General features: G+C 43.4%; 1 protein-coding gene across 1 annotated transcript; it reads left to right on the top strand.

Annotated features, from left to right (window-relative positions):
- The first annotated feature begins 569 nt into the window (after positions 1-569).
- MCM4 (minichromosome maintenance complex component 4) lies at positions 570-21,785 on the top strand. Its single transcript, XM_080647231.1, has 17 exons — positions 570-706; positions 794-874; positions 1,278-1,442; positions 2,369-2,532; positions 2,618-2,719; positions 3,119-3,214; positions 3,296-3,391; positions 4,080-4,218; positions 6,092-6,312; positions 9,198-9,318; positions 12,863-13,122; positions 14,184-14,549; positions 15,005-15,132; positions 17,430-17,637; positions 19,003-19,231; positions 19,389-19,522; positions 21,073-21,785. The coding sequence occupies exons 2-17, from the start codon at positions 808-810 to the stop codon at positions 21,163-21,165; spliced, it is 2,589 nt and encodes an 862-aa protein (XP_080503357.1). The 5' UTR covers positions 570-706; positions 794-807; the 3' UTR covers positions 21,166-21,785.
- The last annotated feature ends 427 nt before the right edge of the window (positions 21,786-22,212 follow it).

Below are 22,212 nucleotides of genomic sequence, written 5' to 3'. Positions count from 1 at the left end.
GGGCTCGCGGGGCCGGGGCGGAGTTTCCAGAGTGGGGCGGGGCTCGCGGGGCGGGGCTCGCGGGGCGGGGGCCTTCCCTGGAGGAATGGTCCGCTTAGCCGTGAACTGCTTAGGAGTTCTGACAGGCGGAGGAGTGCGTGGCACGCGGCACACGCGGCGTGCGTTCACTGAAGCTTAGGGAGAAACAGGAATCCCACGGCGCGCCCAAAGCTAGGGTCTTTGGCCGAGATCTACAGCTTATCCCCCGATGAAGAGTGAAAATGCATTGGGAGTGTCTTTAGAAATGAAAGGCTTAAGAGATAAAGGACATTGTCCTTGGCCAGCGACCCAGTGCAGATCAGCCCCTGGGTGAACAAGGTCTGGGGGAACTCCCGGATTTCCCGCGAAACTACCTCCCGGCACTGGGTCAGACCATCTCAAAGGAGGGGGGGCACCGCGCAAGGCCTGTGTCCGCCTTCTGCGAGGCGCCGCGGGCGGAGCTCAGTCCCCCCTGTCGGTGCGCAGTGGCGCCTCTCCGAGGCGGAGCCATGCGGAAGCGCCGCTGTGATTGGTGAGGCGCCGCCGAAACCGTGACGACGGTGACGACTGCGCGGCCGGCGGGAAACCTGGGGCCAGGCTCGTGAGGTGTGGGAGTGCGGCCCTCGGAGTGCAGCCCACCGAGTGCAGCCCGGGACCCTCGTGCGTCGGGAGCAGCGGCCTCTTTTCGGTAACCCCGCAGAGCGCTGCGAGGGGGTCTGTGCGGCGGCAGAGCAGCCAGAAGCGGGCGCGGCGTGACCCCGAGTTTGTCGCGCAGGTACTCCGAGCGCCATGTCGTCCCCGGCGTCTACCCCCAGCCGCCGCGGCAGCCGCCGCAGGGCCACGCCCGCGCAGACGCGTAAGTCTCTCCCGCGAGTGGGGTCAGCCGCGCGCCCCTCCGCCCCCGCCTCTCCCTTCTCCGCCCTCTGGCTCTTTCCCGCCACTTTTAGAGGCGTTGGCCGTGGGCCTGGGGCGCTGTCTCCAGTCCCGGGGGGGGGGGGGGTGTCATGCGGACGGCGAGCGTTTGCTCAGGGCCTGCTGTTCCAGTGGGCAGAGACTTTCTTGCGAGGCAGACAACGCTGGGCGCCCATTTCCCACCCTTTTCAGAGTTTTTCTCATGTCGACTGGTTGAACATGCCCGTGCTCCCTTCCTTCTTTCTGTTTGGCCGGTGTTGGGAATTAGACTTTCCAAGAGGAGCACACATCCAGGGAGACCAGCCGCGGGGATTGATGACCACCTTCTCTGTTTTGTATGTCACAAGCTCGAAGTGAGGATGCCAGGTCACCTCCATCGCAGAGACGCCGAGGCGAGGACTCGACCTCCACGGGAGAGCTGCAGCCACTGCCCACCTCGCCCGGAGCTGACCTGCAGAGCCCGGCCGCCCAGGACGCGTTGTTTTCCAGCCCGCCTCAGATACCCGCCTCAGGTGTGTTCCTGACCCGCTACCGGCGGTCCTCAACCTTCCTAATGCCGCGACCCTTTAGCACTGTTCCTCATGTTGTGGGGACCCCAACCATAACATTATTTTCGTTGCTACTTCATAACTGTAATTTTGCTACTGTTAATGAATCGTAATGTAAATATCTGTGTTTTCCGATGGTCTTAGGCGACCCTGCTAGCGGTTCTCAACCTGAGGGTCGCTGCTGTAGAGCCTAAGAACATCGGAAAACACAGATATTTACAATAAGATTCATAACAGGAGCAAAATTACAGTTATGAAGTAGCAACGAAAATAATTCCATGTGGGATGGTACCTGTCAGGGCTTAGTGAGCAGAGAAAGAAAGTGGTGCTTTTTCATTATTATTGATTTCAGAGAGGGAATCATTGATTGGCTGCCTCCTGCATGTTAGTCAGAGCCCGCAACCCAGGCATGTGCCCTTGACCAGAATCGAACCTGGGACCCTTCCCTCCGCAGGACAAAGGTCTATCCACTGAGCACCCCGGCCAGGGCTAACCGTAGTGCTTTTTATAGAACATTCAGTAGACCTCAGAATCTTAACCAGGAGAGGTTACAATAAACAGCCAGTTTGCTATTGCATTTAGATGACTTAGATCCGTGGTCAGCAAACTGCGGCTCTCGAGCCACATGCGGCTCTTTGGCCCCTTGAGTGTGGCTCTTCCACAAAATACCACGGCCTGGGCAAGTCTATTTTGGAGAAGTGGCGTTAGAAGAAGTTTAAGTTTAAAAAATTTGGCTCCCAAAAGAAATTTCAGTGGTACTGTTGATATTTGGCTCTGTTGACTAATGAGTTTGCCGATCACTGACTTTTATCAATAGAGAACATGCTGTATTTTCCGGAATGATACGCTACCAGACTTTCATTGTAAATATCCACATGTTGTTTTTATAGCTATTCCCCTTGACTTTGATGTTAGTTCACCACTGACATATGGTACTCCCAGCTCTCGAGTGGAGGGAACCCCAAGGAGTGGTGTGAGAGGCACACCGCTGAGGCAGAGGCCTGACCTGGGGTCTGCACGGAAGGGACTGCAGGTGGATTTGCAGTCCGATGGGGTGAGTACACAGTAGTCTTCTGATAGCTTGGTTTGGGAACATAACATGGTTCATTAACGTGGTTCTGTCATATTTTTCTCTGTAGCCAGCAGCAGAAGATATAGTAGCAAGTGAGCAGTCTCTAGGCCAAAAACTTGTGATTTGGGGAACAGATGTAAATGTGGCAACATGCAAAGAAAATTTTCAGGTGAGCTATATGTGTTCAAATTCATACTCTTAAGGCTGGAAATGCTGGGGGAAAGTGTTAATGACCTATATTTAAGTAGCCATAATACCTAGAGGTAGGTTTTTTTTTAAATATATTTTTATTAATTTCAGAGAAGAAGGGAAAGGGAGAGAGAATCATGGATGGGCTGCCTCCTGCCCGCCCCCACCCCCACCCCCCACTGGGGATAGAGCCATGACCTTCTGGTTCACCAATCAACCACTGAGCCACTGGTGCCAGGCCCTGCTGTTAGATTTTCATGCGGTTTAGAATTGTTGATGTTTTCCTGCTTTGTAATAGTGACATACTCATAACTTTGTGTTTTAAATACTTGCTTATTCCTCAGTGCATTAAGCTTAATATTTTTCTCTCCACATCAAGAGATTTCTTCAGCGTTTTATTGACCCTCTGGCTAAAGAAGAAGAAAATGTTGGTATAGATATTACTGAACCTCTGTACATGCAACGACTTGGGGAGGTAATTATATATTCTTACTTACAAATTCAAATTATGCATTTCAAAATAATCAGACTATAACTTGTTCGTTTGATCTTGTAGATTAATGTTATTGGGGAGCCATTTTTAAATGTAAACTGTGAACACATAAAATCATTTGACAAAAATCTATACAGACAGCTCATCTGCTACCCACAGGTAAGAATTTGTCTTTGACCTTGATGAATTACAGTAAACATCTAGAATATCTTAAGAGTTTCTGAATAGCAGAATTTCCTTGGTGGTAACAAAGAATATGCCCCCAAGGCAAAAGAACTTTCTTTAGAAAGCTGTGTTTAATCTCCTTTAAGATAAGCCCTTTTCACACTTTTAACATTTCTGAATGGGGATGTGTATTGCTGTCAGTGACACATTATCTTTTAATTGACACTATGTTAACTATATGGATTATAGCTGTAGACTTCGGAGACAAGCAGACTCAGTTTTAAATATTGATGTTTTCTGCTTAATAGCTATGTAACCTGGGTCAAGTTGCTTAGCTCTGCCCCCCCTTCCCCCACCCAAAAGGCTATTTTTCTCATCTGCAGAATGGGGAACAAGTGTTGACAAATTTGAATTCATTTTGTTACTAAGTAAGAGCCTAAAATATGCCAGTACATACTGAAGGCACTATTTATGTATAACCACATTTAACCCCAATGAGAGCATGCAGACGTAAGATAATTGAGTGAACCCACGATTTATAAATGGTATGTGTGTGACTAAAATAATGCTTTTGGATTATGCCATGTGTTTTTGCATTTACTCTTTGCTAATATGAAGTGCTTTATGTTTAACCGTAAGATGGAAATACAAACACAGCTTGGTATCCTCTCATTTTTTATAGGAGGTTATCCCAACTTTTGATATGGCTGTCAATGAGATCTTTTTTGACCGTTATCCTGACTCAATCTTAGAACATCAGATTCAAGTAAGACCATTCAATCCTTTGAAGACTAAGAATATGAGGAACCTGAATCCAGAAGGTAACTTTTTTAATTGATTTTAGAGCGAGAGCAAAAAATGTTATTTATGCGTTTATTGGTTGACTTTTGTATGCTCTGACTGGAGATGGAACCCGCAACCTTAGTGTATCAGGACAATGCTCCAACCAACTGAGCTACCCAGCCAGAGCCAGAAGGTAATGTTTTTAATAGCAGGAAAATACCTTACATGAAAATAAGCAAAACCTTATTTTATCAAGGAACTTTAAAACAGTTGGTGGTGATAGATTGCACATTGATAAAATAATATCAGATTCAGCTAACCTATATGATTATGAACCCACCAAGCCTTTTTTAACTTAACTGAAATTATATAAAAGATTATGTAACTGTTCTCTCTCTTAAGGTGAACTTATCCAAATACTATAATTTTATGCTTTCTCAGAATCACTGTAGAAAACAAGTACAAATATGATCCCTGCCCTAGAGCTTAAAAAATAAATCTAGTTGGGAAATTAAATGAAAGAAGAGGTGGAGTAACTGAAGAACAGTGCGGGAGATGTCTCAGTCTGGGGAGAGGAGGAAAGCACTGGGCCGAAGTGGGAAGAACTCACGGTGAAATAGAAATGGGGATTATAGCAAGGATTTGGAAAGCAGACATGAAGGAATTCTCTCTAGACAGCAGAAAGAAGGGATATAGCCAGACACAAGGAAGCAAAACAGAGTCTATAGGGAGCCATTGAAGAGAAAGATTGACCCTCTTGAGAAGTTCATGGTCGGTCTAGTGTGCAAAGTATGTTGAGGTTCGATTAGGAGACTAACAGTAGCTCAAATATAGGGCAACAGGATCCTAAGCTGGACAGTGGCCATCAGAGTAAAAATACAGGACAAACATATTTGCCATGTATAAAGATTGAGGTATAAAAGTTATTGGCAATTAATGAACACTGCTTTAGGTAAAAATATAAAAGTCATAAATTTCAGTCAAAGAAAATAAGACAGCCAGTAAACATGAGCAAGTGTTGGACTTCACTAGTTATTGAAGAATTGTAATTTATTTATTTATTTATTTATTTTTTTCATTTTATGAAGTCAACACCTGGCATCATCTCTGATAGGAATTCTGGTGGGGACATTGCAAGTGCTTAAGGGATAGGACAATCTATAAGACCAGCAATAGCTGACTACACTGTTTTGTTGACTAGAAATAACAGTGTAACTCATTTAGAGCCAGCAGTGGGAATTAGTTGAGGAAAAAGTCAAGGAAGGTCCAAATTGTAGAGTGCGAAATAGTCTATAGAGGGACTTATATAATGAAGATTGGCTGAGTTATATAGTGCTTATCTCTGTCAGGTACTGTTCTTTAGGCTTGTATTATATAAACTGACTCTTAATCCTCAACAACTCTATGAGGTATACGTGGCCCCAGGGTGCAGGCCGGGTGGCTCTAGAGTCCATGCTTTGTACATACACTGAGGCAGCAGGACTTCTATGTGGCACAATAGGTGAGAGGAAGGCGGTGGGACAAAATAGGCAAAAGCGTAGTTCCTCATCTGAAAGTGGAGCCAGACAGGAGGCAGCTGAGAAAAAAAGGTGGTCAGATGCCTATTGGATAGGGGACTCAGGAAGAAAGAGCCAGAGGTTCATTGGGGTTGAGAGGAAGGCAGACTAGACACAGGATGGGCATTCTAGGCCAAACCTGAAGGTAGTGAGTGAGATGTTCGTGCCCTGGCCACAGTGCCTACCTGTTACCCCTGCCATTACCAGGTACCTCTGCACCTCCAGATAGGAAGCTTTGTGCTTGACAGCAGACCCAGACCTGCCTTGGCAGGAATCCAGCCCAGGGAGATACCACATCTGACGGAGCTGAGGGTAGTGGCTAATGGACAAGCCGACCTTTCTCTTATTCTTGCAGACATCGACCAACTCATCGCCATCAGTGGCATGGTAATCAGAACATCCCAGCTTATTCCAGAGATGCAGGAGGCCTTCTTCCAGTGTCAGGTGTGTGCCCACACAGTCCAGGTGGAGATGGACCGCGGCCGCATTGCCGAGCCCTGTGTATGTGAGCGCTGCCACACCACCCACAGCATGGCACTGATCCACAACCGCTCTGTGTTCTCGGACAAGCAGATGGTACGTTGTGAGTTACCCCACGTTGGGCTCCAGTTGCCAGTGTCCCCCCCCCCCCCACGACCTGCGTGGTTCATGGTTCAGGTTCAGGGTTTGGGCTCTGGAGGAGGCCGCACACAAATGAAAGAGACTAGAAAATATTAATTTGGAAATATTGGTGGCCAGGCAGGAGCCCAACTCCAGGGGAAGGACTCCACTTATGGGATACACCCATATAGCCTTTAGGCAGGCAATTCCAATAATAGCCAATCAGCAAGAATTTACATAAATCTAGAAGGTGGAAGTTGCTTTAGCTACCATTGTCTCAACTAGACAGTGGGTTGTTGGCTCTGACCTTTCAGAGCCTCAAGGTTGACCATGCTTCCTGGTTCCTTGTCCACACCTCTCTGCTAATGAAGACAATGGGGGCTTCCAACAGTACATGGCCTTCCTGGGTGCGCTGGGTGGCCCTCCCTTTGGCATGTTTTGCCTTTTTGTTCTGCTTTGATCCGGATTCTCAAAAGGCCTAAAAAACTTCTCCACTTGTGAAGCCTTAAAACCCTGCTTCCTAAGGTGTCAGCTACTTCAGTCCTTCTCTCTCACTGTAGGATTTATCACAGGGTTGTGGCCTGGATACTTGGAGCACGTTTAAGGCTTCCACTTTGGGATGGCAGTGACCCTGCTTTATTGCCAGTGAGCATCATCAGTTCATTATATATTTCACATTCTCATGGCATAAAATACTTTGTAACAAGAGATAGAGTGCATTCTTCCACCATGCACATCTTAAATTTAATGGTCGACAGATCAAATTAGTCTCTTTGATTTATTAAATCAAATATAACATGAGATGTTTCTATGGGAACTATTGGAGGTTACAAAAAACTTTTAGTGTTTTAAATAAGATTATATAAAATATTTAAGATTAGTAAAAATTATTTGGTTAAATTCTGTCATTTTTGCAAGTGTTCCACTGGTAAAAAAATGGGTTGAGAAATTAAAGTTCTCACAGTTTTATTGTATAAGAAGTTTGACCTTTTATCTCTAATCATGAAATTTTTAAGATGAAGTTTTTAAAATGACAAATAAGTGGGGAAATGCAGAAAAATTATTTGTTTACTATGATTGTATTGGTGTAAAAGTATGCACAAGGACTTAAGTTTTATTTTGTTGCAGTCTTTAAATAATTTTAATGTTAAAAGAATGTGTTCAAAATACTACAAAAGGTAATTTCCATTATTGGGAGTCAATAAGAAAAATATTAACAAATGTGAAAAATAATTGAAGATTAAATTAAGTTGTAAATTGTATCTAATATTGGTACAAATTATTGGAGCAAATGTACTTCAGCTCACACCAGTATGGTGTTAAGAGCTGGAGGTACAAAGGTGGAACCCCTGCTCCCAAAGAGCTTTAGTATATATTCGTAGAATGCTTCAAAGACTCCCAAACAAACTTAGAATAAAACCTAATGTGGCTCATCATCAGCCACAACACACCTTTGTACCTACAGACCTTATTGATGACAGTGTCTCAACTATTTCCTTACACCTAGATCATCAACCAGGCTCAAGCCTGCTATAGGACCTTTGCACTTGCTGCTCTTTTTTTTTTCTTTAACATGTTTTTATTGATTTTAGAGAAATGAAAGGAGAGAGAGAAACATCAATCAGCTGCCTCCTGCACACCCCCTACTGGGGATTGAGCCTGCAACCCGGGCATACAAACTGGTGACCTCTTGGTGCATGGAACGATCCTCCACGAACTGAGCCACACTTGCATGGCTGAACTTGCTGCTCTTTACATTGAGAGCACATACTTCCTCCCTAATATCCTTAAACCTCTGCCCAGAGGACACCTGATTTGAGAAAGGCCTTTCCACCCAGGAAATCTACTAGAAGTAGCTTCTAAAAATATAATTAGAAATATAGACAAACATTTATGCAAAGGGGTACCCACTAAACCTTAAAATGGCAAAAAATAGTCACCTAAATTGCTGCCTTCCTATTCCCTCAAATAGGGGAATATTTTGAGGCATAGCTCCTTTGGAAAACTGCTGTTTGAAACTGTTGTTTGAACTACTCTGTTATTCTTAGTCTCTTAACCTGTATGTCAACTTATATTTAGACTATAAAGTAACTTTGTTTTTTGCTTGAATAGAAAAGATAAACTTAATTGTCTGACCTTGCAAGCTAGCCATCTAGCTGATATTGATGCCAGGTGCCTGTATAGATATGATACTCAACGTTACAGGTATTTGTTAGATACGATAAGTACTCAAGGTTACAAATTGTCTGTAAAAATAACTTACACAAGGACCTAAAAAAGATATAAAAAGAGAATGCTTCCTCCTTGGGGTGTTCAGAATTTGACAGGTAATCTGCTCTGCTCTGAACCTGAGAGCAATAGAGATGGCTCCTAACTAATTGGCTCATTAAGACATCTTGTCCAGCTCGCTGATTTGTGATACAACAATTTAAGTAAATAACATGTCACATTAAAAGCTTTTTTAAAAACCTAACTACCTAGAGATTAACATAAAGAACAATGTTTTTTTGTTTTTGTTTTTTTGGTTTTTTTAAATATATTTTATTGATTTTTTACAGAGAGAAAGGGAGAGGAATAGAGAGTTAGAAACATCGATCAGCTGCCTCCTGCACACCTCCCACAGGGGATGTGCCTGCAACCAAGGTACATGTCCTTGACCGGAATCGAACCCGGGACCCTTCAGTCCGCAGGCCGACGCTCTGTCCACTGAGCCAAACCAGTCAGGGCAAAGAACAATGTTTTAAAAAATAAAGATTCTGGGCATCGAAAGTAGTTCTTTATTAAGTGGTACAAAACTTGCTGTTTTTCTCATTATGCTTTCTTCATTTGCTGACTTTCTGTTTTCACTGCTTTCTTTTCAGATCAAGCTTCAAGAGTCTCCGGAAGATATGCCTGCAGGCCAGACTCCTCACACTGTCATCCTTTTTGCTCACAATGATCTTGTTGACAAGGTTCAACCTGGGGACAGAGTGAATGTTACAGGTAAGAATATAGGTTGTATTAATGCAATAAGCCTGTCTTGCCTTTTTTTTTTTTTTCTTTCTTTCTTTTTTTCCATTGATTTGTTGTTTTTTGTTAATCCTCACCTGAGGATATTTTTTCGTTTTTCAGGAAGAGGGTGGGAGGGAGGGAGAGAAAGGGGAGACAGAGGAAAACAAAGACATCAATGTGAGAGAGACACATCCATTGGTTGCCTCCTGCACTCTCCCTTAAGGCGGGGGGGGGAGCGGGGACTGACCCACTACCCAGGTACATGCCATTGGCCATTGATCGGGAATCAAACCCGAGACCCCTTTGGTGCGAGAGCTGATGCTCTAATCACTTAGCCACACCAGCCAGGGCTCAATTGATTTGTTTTTAGAGAGAGGGGGAGAGAGAAACCTCATCAATTGGCTGCCTCCTGCACAGATCGAGCCTCCAACCTGAGCATATGTTTTTACTGGGAATCAAACCAGCAATGTTTTGGTGCACAGGACGACACCCAGCCAACTAAGCCACTCTGCCAGGGCTGTCTTACTTTTAATCACACTTTTCTGTCAGTCCTTTGACTTGGTCATGAATTGGCCTGGGGCTTGGTCCTGCCTCCAGCTGTCATTCAGATCTTCAGATGGGATGTACTGCTTTAGTCACTTTCTTCCTAACCTGGCAGGACAATGTATCAGTGCGTTGTCCTTACAGTCACTTGCTTCTTGCTGTTGCAGTAACCCAGAGCTGTGTGTGTATCTTGAATGATAGTGTTGGTATCTTGAGAAAACAACTTCAGACACTGCCAAGATTTGAGCTATGCCAGCAGCTCCAGGAAGTAGGTCTCACCAACTCTGGAATTTTAAATAATTCTATTTCCTAAATGCAGAGTTAAGGGTTAACATTTATTATAGAAAAAAAATGGATCAGAGCACCCTGCTTCCATTCTGGGAGTTACATTATGGTATTTTTAGAGATGAGGAACCTGAGATTCAGGGAAGTATTGATCAGTGTGGCTAAAATTCTACAGTAATTTGTGAAACTAGGACTCATGCTCTGTTACTGCTGAGAGAGTACTCTCCACTGCACCACATGAATATGTCAGTTTCTTCTTTTTTTAATATATTTTATTGATATTTCACAGAAAAGAAGGGAGAGGGATAGAAAGCTAGAAACATCGATCAGCTGCCTCCTGCACACCTCCCACTGAGGATGTGCCTGCAACCAAGGTACATGCCCTTGACCGGAATCGAACCCGGGACCTTTCAGTCCGCAGGCCGACGCTCTATCCACTGAGCCAAACCGGTTTCGGCTATGTCAGTTTCTTTTCATGCTTCATAGCAGTGTGGGCACTTGGCTTCTCGGGGGTGGGGGTAGTTGTGTTTACGGCAAGCGTAGTTCTTGAGTGAAGGCAGTGTGGAAATTGCATCCAAGGAGCAGCTAAGGGTCCTGGGCAGTCAGTCCATCTATTCCATTCAGTGAGTCTGGACTTATCCTGTATCTTCTCCAGTAAGAAGTTTAGCAGTTGTCACTAGCAATCTTAAGTTAGTAAAGTACGTGTAGTGCTAAAAATTGAAAGAATGTCATTTTTAGTGAAAAAGATAGGTAATCCTAGTTCTGCCCCCTACTGCTCTGAAACCCTTGATATTATATTTTATTAATAAATACTTTTTTTATATATTTTATTGATTTTTTACAGAGAGGAAGGGAGAGGGATAGAGAGTTGGAAACATCCATCAACTGCCTCCTGCACACCCCCTACTGGGGATGTGCCTGCAACTAAGGTACATGCCCTTGACTGGAATTGAATCTGGGACCCTTCAATCCGCAGGTTGACGCTCTATCCACTGAGCCAAACCAGTTAGGGCAATAGATACTTTTACTTTAATGAAAGTATATTAAGTACTTTATCAAGTATTTAATCCAATATGTTTTTAACACATTTTTATTAATTTCAGAGAGGAAGGGAGAGGGAAAGAGAGATAGAAACATCAGTGAAGAGAGAGAATCATTGATTGGCTGCCTCCTGCACACCCCCTACTAGGGAACAAGCCCACAACCCGTACATGTACACTGACAGGAATTGAACCATGACCTCCTGGTTCATAGGTTGATGCTCAACCACTGAGCCACACCAGCTGGACTCCAGTATTTTAAATTGGAAATTGGAATTCATGTGATGATACATGTTAAAGTATTTGAGAGGAGTAGGCTGTGGAAAATGCTTTTGACATATAAAATAAGTATTTCAATTGCTGTTCTGTGAAGATGAATCATTATAGGCATCAATAAAGATAACTAAATTGCTTTAAACATAGTAACCATCCTATATAATAAAGAGCTAACATGCAAATGGTCGTCAGGCCATAACGGCTCAGACACTCAACACTGGGGAGAGGAACGGGAACCAGCCAGGCACAAATGAGCTCACGCGAGAGGAATGGGGGCCAGCCAGGCTGCGGCCCAGGAGAGGGACAAGCCTTACAAAAGCCTCTGTGCTCAGCTTGGTTGGGGCGGAGTCTCAGGGTGGAGCAGACAGTAATCACTGCAAGCACCTCTGAGAGAGAGCCGCCCTTGAGTTTTGCCCACTGCCAGACAGTCCAGTTTCTCCCCGAATGATTCTGGGTCCCCAGAATCACACCCGGAACTGGAGTTCAGAGCAGTCAGGAGCTTTTGTCTCCCTCCCGACTGAGAAAGCCAGCCACGTACTCAGTTGCCAGCCATCTCCGCGCACGTGCCTCCGCCTCCGTACCTCTGCCTTCTGCAGCTCCTCTGAGTCTCAGTGTGCTTTTCTCTTTCCTTCTAGTTGTAGAATTTCCACTCAGCCAGCCTTTCTGTGGTTCTGGATGATGTCGTTTTGTCTTTCCGTTGTAGTTTTGAAATTGTTGTGCGAGGCAGCAGATTAGGTGTTTATGCCACCATCTTGGTTTCTCCTTAAGTTGTATTCTTTAGAAAGCAGGCTGGGGCACAACCATTCATCTAGAAGTATGTCCTATTAACAAAATACAGTCATTTTTTTCTATATCGTATGTTCACATTTTACTCAGTAGATTGTCTGATTGTTTGAAATAATTTGTGAGTGATTCTTAAAAGACTTGAGCTTCCTTTCCAAGTTTTTGGTACAGGAATTTAGTAGTAGTTAGTTCTGATCAAATAATTACTAAGCAGATTGTCCACTTAAGGAAATTAAAAATACTACTGGTATTCATTGAACACAGCCATGAGCCAAGCATTGTTGTAGAAACAAAGTAATTTCTTTTAAACGTAAGAATGGTTATATGTAGTGTAGTTATGCTCATGTAGGTACCCAAGGTCACAGAGCTAATAAGTGGTCACAGATGAAACCCATTTGCAGAAACCTGTGTTCTTTCTTGATCCTGTCCCCTTTGGCGGAAAGCTTTACAGTGTAACCCTGAACCTACACCCAGGGAGGCCCATGAAGGCAGTGAGCTGGGAAGCCAGTGCCAGCTCTCAGCTCTCAGTGCTGCCCCTTGTCTTCACTGCTTAACTGAGCCCTTTAGTGGAAGGTAAAAGTATGTATGTCTGGTGGTTGTGCCCTCAGGCATCTACCGAGCTGTGCCTATTCGAGTCAATCCAAGAGTGAGTAATGTGAAGTCTGTCTACAAAACCCACATTGATGTCATTCATTATCGAAAAACTGATGCAAAACGTCTGCATGGCCTGGATGAAGAAGCTGAGCAGAAGCTTTTTTCAGAAAAGCGTGTGGAGTTGCTTAAGGAACTTTCCAGAAAACCAGACATTTATGAGAGACTTGCTTCAGCCTTGGCACCAAGCATTTATGAACATGAAGATATAAAGAAGGTAACAATGGAGTTTTAAAAAATACATATATTTTTTAATTGATACTTAGATAAATGAGAGGGGAAGAGAGAGAAATAACAATATGAGAGCAGAACAGCGATTGACTGCCTCTTTCACGCCCCCTACCAGGGATCGAGCCCCCAACCCGGGCATGTGCCCTGACTGGGAATCAAACCAGCAATCTTTTGGTACATGGGATGAAGCCCACCTGAGCCACATCGGCCAGGGCAGTGACGGTGGATTTTTAATTTGTGGTTGAGAGAAAGTTCTTTGTGATCAAATAGTGTAAACCAAGCATGTCAAACATGCCGGCCGCGCATTTGGCATGCTTGGTGTAAACATCCATCTCTTCTTCCCCCATGGCCACCACCCCTCCCCACCATAAAGGATAAGAGCTACTGCCTATTGGACAGAGCAGGGAGCTCACAACCTGACCTGGTTATAGGTTGAGGAGAATCACAGCATCATTGTCCATTTCGTTATCGCTACACCAAGCATGTCAAACTCGCGGCCCTCAGGCGGCATGCCTCGTTTATTTGATCTGTGTTAGCCTTTGAGTTTGACATGCTTGCTCTACACCAAACTTAACATGTTACCATATCTAAGAAAAGGCACACGTGCCCAGCTTGCGTGGCTCAGTGGTTGAGCATCAACCTAAGAGCTAGAAGGTCACGGTTCGATTCCCAGTCAGGGCACATGCCCAGGTTGTGGGCTCAATCCCCAGTAGGAGGCGTGCAGGAGGCAGCCAACCGATGATTCTCATCATTGATATTTCTATCTCTCCCTCTCCCTTTCTCTCTGAAATCAATAAAAATATCTTTTTTTAAAAAAGAAAGAAAAGGCACACAGAAGAGGGATTTACACGACCACAATTCTGACATAGTTGTGCTAATGTATAAATTGGTTAGTGATAACTTAAAGCAGTGTCACGTTCATTTTTCTATACCTTTATTTAGATGTCTTAATTATAATTCATAGAGTAGAAAAAGTACCTCTAACATTTAAACTATATCTTAGTTATTATATAGTAAATGAGTGTTGACACATGGTTCTTTGTTTAGGGGATCTTGCTTCAGCTCTTTGGTGGAACAAGGAAGGATTTTAGTCACACAGGAAGGGGCAAATTTCGTGCTGAGATCAACATTCTGCTGTGCGGCGATCCTGGGACCAGCAAGTCCCAGCTACTGCAGTATGTGTACAACCTGGTCCCCAGGGGCCAGTACACATCTGGAAAGGGTTCCAGTGCTGTCGGTCTCACTGCGTATGTAATGAAAGACCCGGAGACGAGGCAGCTTGTGCTGCAGACGGGTGCCCTTGTCCTCAGTGATAATGGTATCTGCTGTATTGATGAGTTTGACAAGATGAATGAAAGTACAAGATCAGTATTGCATGAAGTCATGGAACAGCAGACCCTTTCCATTGCAAAGGTACGTCACATTCTCCACCCATGAATGTGGACACACTTGAAATGTGTAGACACTTGAAATAAAGCATCTGTGGAACTGCAGTGTTACCTTGGTTCTAAACTCTGGGACACTGGTAAATACTTTTATTATTAGATTGCAGCTAAATCTCTTGAGTATTTTTTACAGGATCCTCTTTCGTTATTTTTGCTGTAGAAACTCACTAATGATTTTGTCCTAAAGCTCATACAAGAGGTTTAGTTTCTGAGAAAGATGCAGTTATAGCATACACAGTTATCTAAAACTCAATCCTTTACATGAATTCAAGGACAGGGTATTGTCCCAAGTGGGACAACAAGATGGCGTGGCTCTTGGTGACATTGGAGACATGGTAGAGGCCATGCCAGGCAAAGATGTCTCTCACACAGTTCCAGCCATCATTCAGGTGAGACTTCTAACTGCACTGTTTTCTCTGATAGGCTGGGATTATTTGTCAGCTTAATGCACGCACTTCTATCCTGGCAGCAGCAAATCCTATTGAGTCTCAATGGAATCCTAAAAAAACTACCATTGAAAATATCCAGCTACCTCACACGTTATTATCAAGGTATGAAAACGTTTTTATTTAATAGAGATGTTTGTTCTTTGCTTATTTGTAGAATTTTCAGGGTGGGGTTAAGGAAAGGAAATACTAATCAACAACTGTTAATATCACAAACTCTTAAATGCAAAAGTTTTCAAATTTGGTTGGTGAAGGGTTTTCATGGCAAGGACTGTGTTTCTCTACTCAGCTATGTGCAGCACCTTAACACATTGCGGACGGATCACGAGAATGCTTATGTTTTCTGTTCTAAGGCTTGTGGCCAATCACGAGAATTCTTTAAAAAGATACTAGCTTGTAAGAACATGTAATAAATAACTTCAAAATGCAATGGGTATTTAATTTTAAAGTGTGCCTTTAACATTTATGTAAAACATTTTTTGTACTCGTTTAATAGAAACTTATCTGGCCACTGGGGAGAGCTAGCAATAAAACTACTCATCCGCTCCATATTTATTTGATTTTTTTTTAATATATATATTTTATTGACTTTTTTACAGAGAGGAAGGGAGAGGGATAGAGAGTTAGAAACATTGATCAGCTGCCTCCTGCACACCTCCCACTGGGGATGTGCCCGCAACCAAGGTACATGCCCTTGACCGAAATCGAACCTGGGACCTTTCAGTCCACAGGCCGACGCTCTATCCATGGAGCCAAACCGGTTAGGTCATTCATTTGATTTTTGAAGCAATTAGGACATTTCACCTTGGCACCTATTTCAGAAGCCCTTCACTTAATACTCTTATTATCTCAGTCCTAAAGCCACTATTGAGAATCAGCCACTATATTCTATTCTACACGTGGTAGATAAGGTTCTAAAAAGTTAAATTTTTAAAGCATAATCATATAATCCCCACTTTTGCTTAACCCACTACTACAAATATTCATAAAATTGTTTTGTATTTTTATTGACTTTTTGACCAAATAGTTATTTTTTCCCTAAGCAGTTGAATGTATTTTTATTTGTATGCTAGAGGCCCGATGCACGACATTCATGTAAGGGGCTCGGCCCTTACAGCCGCGGCCACTGCCTCAGCCCTCACAGCCCGGCTTGGACATCCAGTCTAATTAGCATATCAGGCTTTTATTATTATAGACTAGTGGCCCGGTGCACGAAATTCGTACACAGGGATGTGGGGGGAAAGGGTGTCCCTCAGCCCAGCCTGCACCCTCTCCAATCTGGGACCCCTCAGGGGATAACCAGCAGTCAGACATCCCTCTCACAATCCAGAACTGCTGGCTCCTAACCGCTCACCTGCCTGCCTGATTGCCCCTAACTGCTTCTGCCTGCCAGCCTGATTGCCCCTAACCACCTCTGCCTCAGCCCCGCATCCGGGACCCAGGATTCCCTCCTCCAGCCAACCACAGGCACCTGGGATCCGGGCTTCCCTCCCTCTGGTCAGCCATAGGCACCCAGGCTGGCTGCAGCTGCAGGGTATAGTGGGCAGGTGGCTTTGCCTGGGCTGCAGCCACAGGTACTGGTGCCTGGGACTGTGAGGTGGGTGGCTTCTCTGTTTACCAGGCTGTAGCCAGCTGCAGGTGCTGGCGCCTGGACCGCAGGCAGGCAGCTTCTCCATCTTCCCTGGGATGCAGTGTGGGTGACTTCTCTGGCTGGCTACAGCCTGGGATCATGGGGCAGGCGGCTTCTTCGTCTCTCGGGCCGCACCCAGCCTCAGGTGCTGGGGCCCGGTTTCTCCATCTCCCCCAGGACATGGGGCGGGCGGCTTCTCCAGCTGGCTGCAGCCTGGGATCACTGGGCAGGCAGCTTCTACTTCTCCAGGCCGCACCCAGCCTCAGGAGTTGGGGCCCGGTTTCTCTGTCTCCCCCAGGATGTGGGACAGGCGGAAGTGAGGCTTCTGCTGCTGGCTACGGCCTGGGATCACGGGGCAGGCGGCTTCTTTGTCTCCCTGGCTGCAGCCAGCCTCAGGCGCTACTGCCCAACTTCTCTGACTCCCACAGGCCGGGAGGGGCTGGGGGCGGGGCATGTTTCTTTTATTAGTATAGGTTCCAGTCTTTAAAATTATAGTAACATTTCCCTCAGGGAAACCATAATATTTTGAATCAGCTGTTTCTGGCCAGGAGAACAGTCACTTAGATGGGAACAGAGCAGGGTGAATTGGATTGATCTGAAGGCTCGGTAGGCAACCTAGATAGAAGGGGCATGGGGAGAATCCTCAGCAAGCCTGAGTAAATGCCATGTTCACTGTACATGCCTAGGTGGCCCAAGAGCAATTTTTAAATTATGCTTGTTGGTATGTTGGTGTCCCAACTATGAACACATTGCTTTTACAATATTTTCTCAGGTTTGATTTGATCTTCCTCATGCTGGACCCTCAGGATGAAGCCTACGACAGGCGTCTGGCTCACCACCTGGTCGCTCTTTACTACCAGAGTGAGGAACAAATGGAGGAGGAGTTCATGGACATGGCAGTGCTAAAGGATTACATTGCTTATGCTCACAGCATGGTCATGCCTCGGCTAAGCCAGGAAGCCAGCCAAGCTCTCATCGAGGTAATACATGTCCATGTTTAAAGCCTGAAAAAAATGTCTCTCTACAACTGTTTTTTTCCCCTTTGTTGCAAAATGATTTTTCCAAATGTAAAAAGAGGGTTAATTTATATAGGTTGTACACACTTCTTACATTTAAATACTAAGTATAGTGGATTTAAGATCAGAATATAGGAGTTGAAGGATAGTTCATTCTACTTAGTGACTTTGTAACTCCGGACAAGTAATCCAGTTTCCCTGAGCTTCCATTTTCTTGTTTCTAAAAAATAAAATAGCCAAAGCCGGTTTGGCTCAGTGGATAGAGCGTCGGCCTGCGGACTGGGGGGTCCCAGGTTCGATTCCGGTCAAGGGCACGTAACTTGGTTGCGGGCACATCCCCAGTGGGAGGTGTGCAGGAGGCAGCTGATCGATGTTTCTCTCTCATCGATGTTTCTAGCTCTCTATCCCTCTTCCTTCCTCTCTGTAAAAAATCAATAAAATATATTTTAAAAAATAAATAAATAAATAAATAAAAAAAAAATAAAATATCTTATATTCACTTTTCAGTATCGCTTACATAGGCAGCAGAGTATGATGACACATTTGGTTATTCAAACATTGTCATAGGAAGAGGATTTTTATGGGCTGTGCATCCTAATGAAGCTCCCAAACTATTCAAAAGTTGCAGATAATATTAAATTTCCATATGTATTATTCTTGTTTGTTGTTAATCCTCACTAGAGGATATTTTTCCATTGATTTTTAGAGATAGTGGAAAGGAGGGGGAGAGACAGAGACACATCGATTGGTTGCCTCCTTCATGCTCCCTGACCAGGGCTGGGCATCAAGCCCCAACCAGTACATGCCCTTGACTGGAATTGAACCTGGGACCCTTCTGTCTGTAGGTTGTTGCTCTATCCACTGAGCCAAACCAGCTAGGGCCCATTTGTATTCTTGACGGTTGCTCAAAAAGAAATAAAACTATGTCATCTATATATAAGTTTACTACAACTTACCTTTGTAACATCTCAGTATTCTTTTGCGTGCCTTATTAAATGGGTCCTCAGCAAGGATATAATTTGGAGTCAGTGCCTGAGGAGCTTTTATAGATAGGCATCCTGATTGTCTTCTGCTCTGACTGCAGCCTGCCCCTTAGTCCTTTGAGTACTAGGCCTCACATACTTTCCCATTCTCCAAAATCACATCGGATACCACCTTCTTGGCTTTGAGGCACAAAGCTTGATCTCACTTTTCATTCCCCTCAGTCCCTGCACATGGCAGCCTGGCAGTAGTTTTGTTTATTTAATAGAATCCTAAATGTTTAAAGTTCAACCACCAAACAAGGTTATTGTTAACAAGGAATTTTGGCTTTTTTTCTGTGTACACTAGGCTTATGTAGACATGAGGAAGATTGGTAGTAGCCGAGGAATGGTCTCTGCATACCCTCGACAGCTAGAATCTCTGATTCGCTTAGCAGAAGCCCATGCTAAAGTACGGTTTTCAAGCAAAGTTGAAGCAATTGATGTGGAAGAGGCAAAGCGCCTGCATCGCGAGGCTCTAAAGCAGTCTGCCACTGACCCCAGGACCGGCATTGTGGACATATCTATTCTTACTACAGGTTTGTTATTTGTATCAAACATGAAAATTATGTAATTGATGTTAAAGGTAATTGATATTATTTTAGCATTCAGCCACTATCCCCTAACCTTAATGGAAGTTTGAGACATTTCACTTTCTTAGAGAAGAAATATTTTCATTAATTTCTTTTAAATTAGGAATGAGTGCCACCTCTCGTAAACGGAAAGAAGAGTTAGCCGAAGCATTGAGAAAACTTATTTTATCTAAAGGGAAAACGCCAGCTCTAAAATACCAGCAACTTTTTGAAGATATTCGAGGACAATCTGACATAGTAAGTGTTCATATGTATTTTATGTGTAATAGAGTTTTTTCTCTTATTATTGGCTTTCAGTTTTTTTTTCTAATCTTTTTCTTCATTTATTAAATAGTAAATGTTAAGGATAATGGAGAAAAGTAATATCACCCATAAACCCTTCATCAAGAAATAATCACAATTATGCCCTGACCGGTTTGGCTCAGTGGATAGAGCGTCGGCATGCGGACTGAAGGGTCCCGGGTTCAGTTCCTGTCAAGGGCATGTACATGGGTTGCAGGCACATCCCCAGTGGGAGGTGTGCAGGACGCAGCTGATGGATGTTTCTCTCTCATCGATGTTTCTAACTATCCTCTCCCTTTCCTCTCTGTAAGAAACCAATAAAATATTTTTTTTTTTTTTTTAAAAAAAGAGCCGAAACCGGTTTGGCTCAGTGGATAGGGCGTCGGCCTGCAGACTGAAGGGTCCCGGGTTCGATTCCGGTCAAGGGCATGTGCCTTGGTTGCGGGCACATCCCCAGTGGGAGGTGTGCGGGAGGCAGCTGATCGATGTTACTCTCCCATCGATGTTTCTGGCTCTCTGTCCCTCTCCCTTCCTCTCTGTGAAATATCAATAAAATATATTTAAAAAAAAAAAAAAAAGGAAAGAAATAATCACAATTAAAATTTTATTTGCTGCCGAAACCGGTTTGGCTCAGTGGATAGAGCATCGACTTGTGGACTGAAGGTCCCAGGTTCGATCCTGGTCAAGGGCATGTACCTTGGTTGGGGGCACATCCCCAGTGGGGGGTGTGCAGGACGCAGCTGATCGATGTTTCTCTCTCATCGATGTTTCTAACTTTCTATTCCTCTCCCTTCCTCTCTGTAAAATATCAATAAAACATATTTTTAAAAAAAAATTATTTGCTACTTTTATAACTTTTCTATGTGTATATATTCACATGTGGTCTTTTCTTTGAAAAAACATAGTTGATTATATTTATGCTGCTTTGTAACTTGCTGTTTCTTTTAAATAACAAAGTAACAACACCATCTGTGAAGGCAAATAGATTTCATAATATTAATGGTACTGGTTGGTAACATTCTTTTGCATGCATATTTCATCATTTACTTAATCAGTTGTTGCACATTCAGGATGTTTGGGGGTTTTTGCTATTTTAAGTAGTGATAACTATCAAATTTATCAGGTAAATTTGTTTTGGGGATGAAATACTCAGGTGCCCTTCTGTGAATAAGTAAAATTGAGTTGTTTAGTGAAAAGAACTCTTATGGCCAAAACCAGCCCTTTGCCTGCTATCATAATTCCCTTTCACTTATATATTATCTGTGGCTGCATTGGTAGTTGGGGGCACAGTTGAGTAATTAATGACAGATGTCAAGTCTGTGGTATTTATCACCTGGCTTTTTACATGAAATGTTTGCCACTCCTGAGTTGGGACATAGAAATGTATATAACCACCAAAAAAGAAAAAGACTGGTGGTTCTTTAACATTGAAAGCATTGTATCTCTGTAACAGATAAAGGAGTACTTGATATGTGTAAAATATTTGTTTCTCTTTTTTCCCAAAGGCAATTACCAAAGATATGTTTGAAGAAGCATTGCGTGCCTTGGCTGATGATGACTTCTTGACAGTAACTGGAAAAACTGTTCGTTTGCTCTGAAGTACTTGTGAGCAGTGCTTGTGTGTTCTGCTTATCTGCACTTGCTTGCATATGTGTTTGGCATATGGGCCAATCAGCTGCCACTGCTGCCTTTACTGCAAATAGACTCTTAAAGTCATTATTTGGCTCCATAAAATTTTTCTAACCTGGGTCCGATTTTTGTAAAGAAATGTGTTTTCATTTTTCTAACACTAAGTGAAAATACTCCGCCAGCTCACCGTAGATACTATTTTCTTGAACTGCCATTTCTTTAATACCAGGACTTCAATCTGTATTTATATTCACATAGCAGGATGTCAGACTTTTAAAGATGGCAGTCTGGGTCATGGTTTTGGTGCCAGGCATTATAAAGGCAATCATTCATGTGCTTGAGGTTTTTGTGGTCTGAAATAAGATTTAGCCAAGGCATATCATTCTGAATGAGGTAATAAAAGATCAGAGCCTATCTCCCTGATACTACTCTCAGGTGTAATTACTTCTAGTGGCTAGTTCTCATGGCTGCTATAATATAAAAAATGGATGGTTGAAAAGCATTAGGTTCTACGTTAACTTCTTTACTACTTTATCCTAATGTGTAAAACTTGTTCCTAAATAAATGATAGACTTAAGTAATAATTGTTTATCTGGCATTATTTTTAATTAAGAAAAAAAGCTTTAATAAATACTACATTCGTGGCTCAGTGGTTGAGCATCAGCCTATGAACCAGGAGGTCATGGTTTGATTCCAGGTCAGGACACATGCCTGGGTTGCAGTCTCGATCCCCAGTGTGGGGCATGCGGGAGGCAGTCAATCACTGAGATTCTCTCTTCACTGATGTTTCTATCTCTTCCTCTCTGAAATCAATTTAAAAAATATGTATGTATGTATTGTATGTATGTGTAAATACTACATTCATGAAAATTCATGATGGTAAGTACTTTATAAATCTTCAGAGAAACTAATATGAATTTTACTCAAAAATTATTTAATTCCAGCAGTCATTATTCTTAAAAAAAAAACATCATAATCTGAAATCTTACATGGAAATACTGCTGTAATAAATAATC

This window comes from Plecotus auritus (assembly GCF_963455305.1).
Source record: "Plecotus auritus genome assembly, chromosome: 11".
Classification (NCBI taxonomy): Eukaryota; Metazoa; Chordata; class Mammalia; order Chiroptera; family Vespertilionidae; genus Plecotus; species Plecotus auritus.
This window is presented reverse-complemented; position numbering and strand designations above follow the sequence as displayed.